This window comes from Nematolebias whitei, unplaced genomic scaffold (genome assembly GCF_014905685.2).
Source record: "Nematolebias whitei isolate Nwh7 unplaced genomic scaffold, NemWhi1 Nwh_scaf_10049, whole genome shotgun sequence".
NCBI lineage: Eukaryota > Metazoa > Chordata > Actinopteri > Cyprinodontiformes > Rivulidae > Nematolebias > Nematolebias whitei.
Genome location: NW_023628594.1, coordinates 1 through 2,164, shown reverse-complemented (window position 1 = coordinate 2,164; position 2,164 = coordinate 1). Strand labels below are relative to the sequence as shown.

Here is a 2,164-nt window from a genome sequence, read left to right as displayed (position 1 = left end):
ATTATTTTTTCCCGTGATTATCTCTTGGAAATAACGGAGGCTTATTGTTCCTCAGTTCTTTATTCCATTATATACTTTTCAATATAAATTGAATCTCGTTCAATAATCTGACATCTGACTAATAAACATGTTGCAGCTACTACAGTAACCACATTGATGATTAGTCACGTATACATGTGAACAGCTAGTTCTGGCTGTCACCACCAACTGGTTAATCCACTATGAGAAGGTGCTATTTAAAAGACGGAGTTTGTTGCAGCTCCTCAGACAGAAGAAGCCTTTTGGATAAAAGATGAGACATTTCAACAAAGAAGAATCCGTCCAGAGAACCTGACTCAACCTTGTTAGACACATTGATTATGTTTTTTCTGGACAAACTCTGAATATTCAGCTCTAAACTGACACAAAGTTCCACCCTAAAGGGTCCAGGTGACCATAAAAGTACAACCTGAACCATTTTAGGGGCCTAAATATCCAATCTGGACTAAATTTATCCCACTCTAAGAATGAAAGTAAGGAAGAAAAAAAAAGAGTAAACTTGAAAATGTCTGATGTTGACCCCCCCCCCCCCACACACACACACACACTCACCCAATTCCCTCTGCTTTTATTTACCTGTCCAACATCTTGGTGGTGGCTCGCTCCAGCTTTTCCAGGATCTGCAGCAGCTGAGCGTCGTCATCACACAGGCCTCCCCAGCCCAGAACCCGAGCCAGGTCGTTCCCGGTGCCGAGAGGCAGCACGCCGAGCTGACACTGTGGAGACGAAGGGAAAGATGATTAAATAAAACCCATTATCTGTTTATAATTCAACCTTCAAACTAACATTTAAGATCGATAAATACAATACTATGAAGCTATTTTAGCCTACCAGTATTTGATCCTCCTTTCTTTCTGAATTGTTTCAAGGCATATATATTATGATGGAAATGTATACGTTCTCATTTAAAATCTGGTACGATAAAATCCTGGCAAGCAAAAGTGCACACTAAACGTGCTGGTATGTAACATAGTGACAGCTGTGGTGTTAGTACAACAGGATTGACTGATTCCTCAGCAGCATCAATACGCTCCATCGAGCTTCCCTCCTCCTCCTCCTCCATTCTGCCGCTCTCACCTGTTTATGGAGTTTGAGCTTATCGAGCTCTGAGAGTACCCAGCCCACGCTGCCATCTCCCCCGCATACCAGAATACGAAACGTCACAAACTTCTGGAAGAGGCGAAGGCTGCAGGTGGAGAGAGTGGGATAACAAGAGAGGCAGAGTGAGAAAAACAAAAAGGCAAGAAGCAAAGAAAACGTTTAGAAAGTCATCGCCTGTCAGGGAAGGCAGCGGTGGATGTTATAATTTTTAGAATGAAGTACCCGAGCTCTGGTCCTCCGTTCATCAAGTCAAAGACCTGAGCCGGGTTGAGGAGCTGCTTGAACTTGCGCAGAAACTTGACCCCCTGGTTATCGCCGCTTTTTGAGTTGACAAGGACAAGAAGAGGGCTGGAGCATGATGCAGAGGTGGCCTTCCAGAAGCCTGAAACCAATCAAAGCTTTTTAACATATATAAAAAAAAAAAACATCTGTAAAACACCAGCAGCTTCAGATTACAGTTTAAATCTCTGTTAAAAAGGATTACCAGTACTTGATGGAGTCTGGATGTTAACAGAAGTGGTCTCAAAATGGTCTAAATCTGATTATTGGGGTTCTAACAAGAGATTTTTATTTTATTTTAAGTCCTGTACTTTTACATGTGAACTTTTTATTTATTTTTTTTTTTGGGGGGGAGGGGGGCATTTGGGGGGGGGGCACAGTGAACTAATTCACACAAAGACTTAGGAATGGTTTTCACGCCTATGTCCTTCACAGACCACCGAGCTTCCACAGCCCTCTGTGTGGAGCAGAGAGCTGCTATCTAGGGTGCCCAAGGGAGCAGATGATGGGGGTTAAGGGCCTTGCTCAAGGGCTCAGAGTGGGGCAAATGAGGGTGGAGGCAGGTGTGGGTGTTTCACTTTTCCCTCCTACGTTTTGATGTTGTTTTCTTGCTTCTTTGAGGCAGCGCAGAGTGACTAGTCCTGATGGGTGGAGGCAGCAGATTTAACCACCACTAGGCACAGAGGTGGAGAAAGGCAGTGGCCAGTAGTGGCTTTGGCCATCTTAGATTATTCGACACCCCCCC

The 2,164-nt window shown here is 44.1% G+C and overlaps 1 protein-coding gene across 1 annotated transcript; it reads right to left on the bottom strand.

Moving 5' to 3' along the window:
• Window positions 1-615: 615 nt before the first annotated feature.
• On the bottom strand, window positions 616-1,522 carry LOC119429886 (diacylglycerol kinase delta-like; the record flags this gene model as incomplete). Its single annotated transcript, XM_037697405.1, has 3 exons — window positions 616-755; window positions 1,117-1,225; window positions 1,363-1,522. Coding segments are annotated over 3 exons (409 nt in total), but the record flags the coding sequence as incomplete, so codon positions are not given.
• Between the last annotated feature and the right edge of the window lie 642 nt (window positions 1,523-2,164).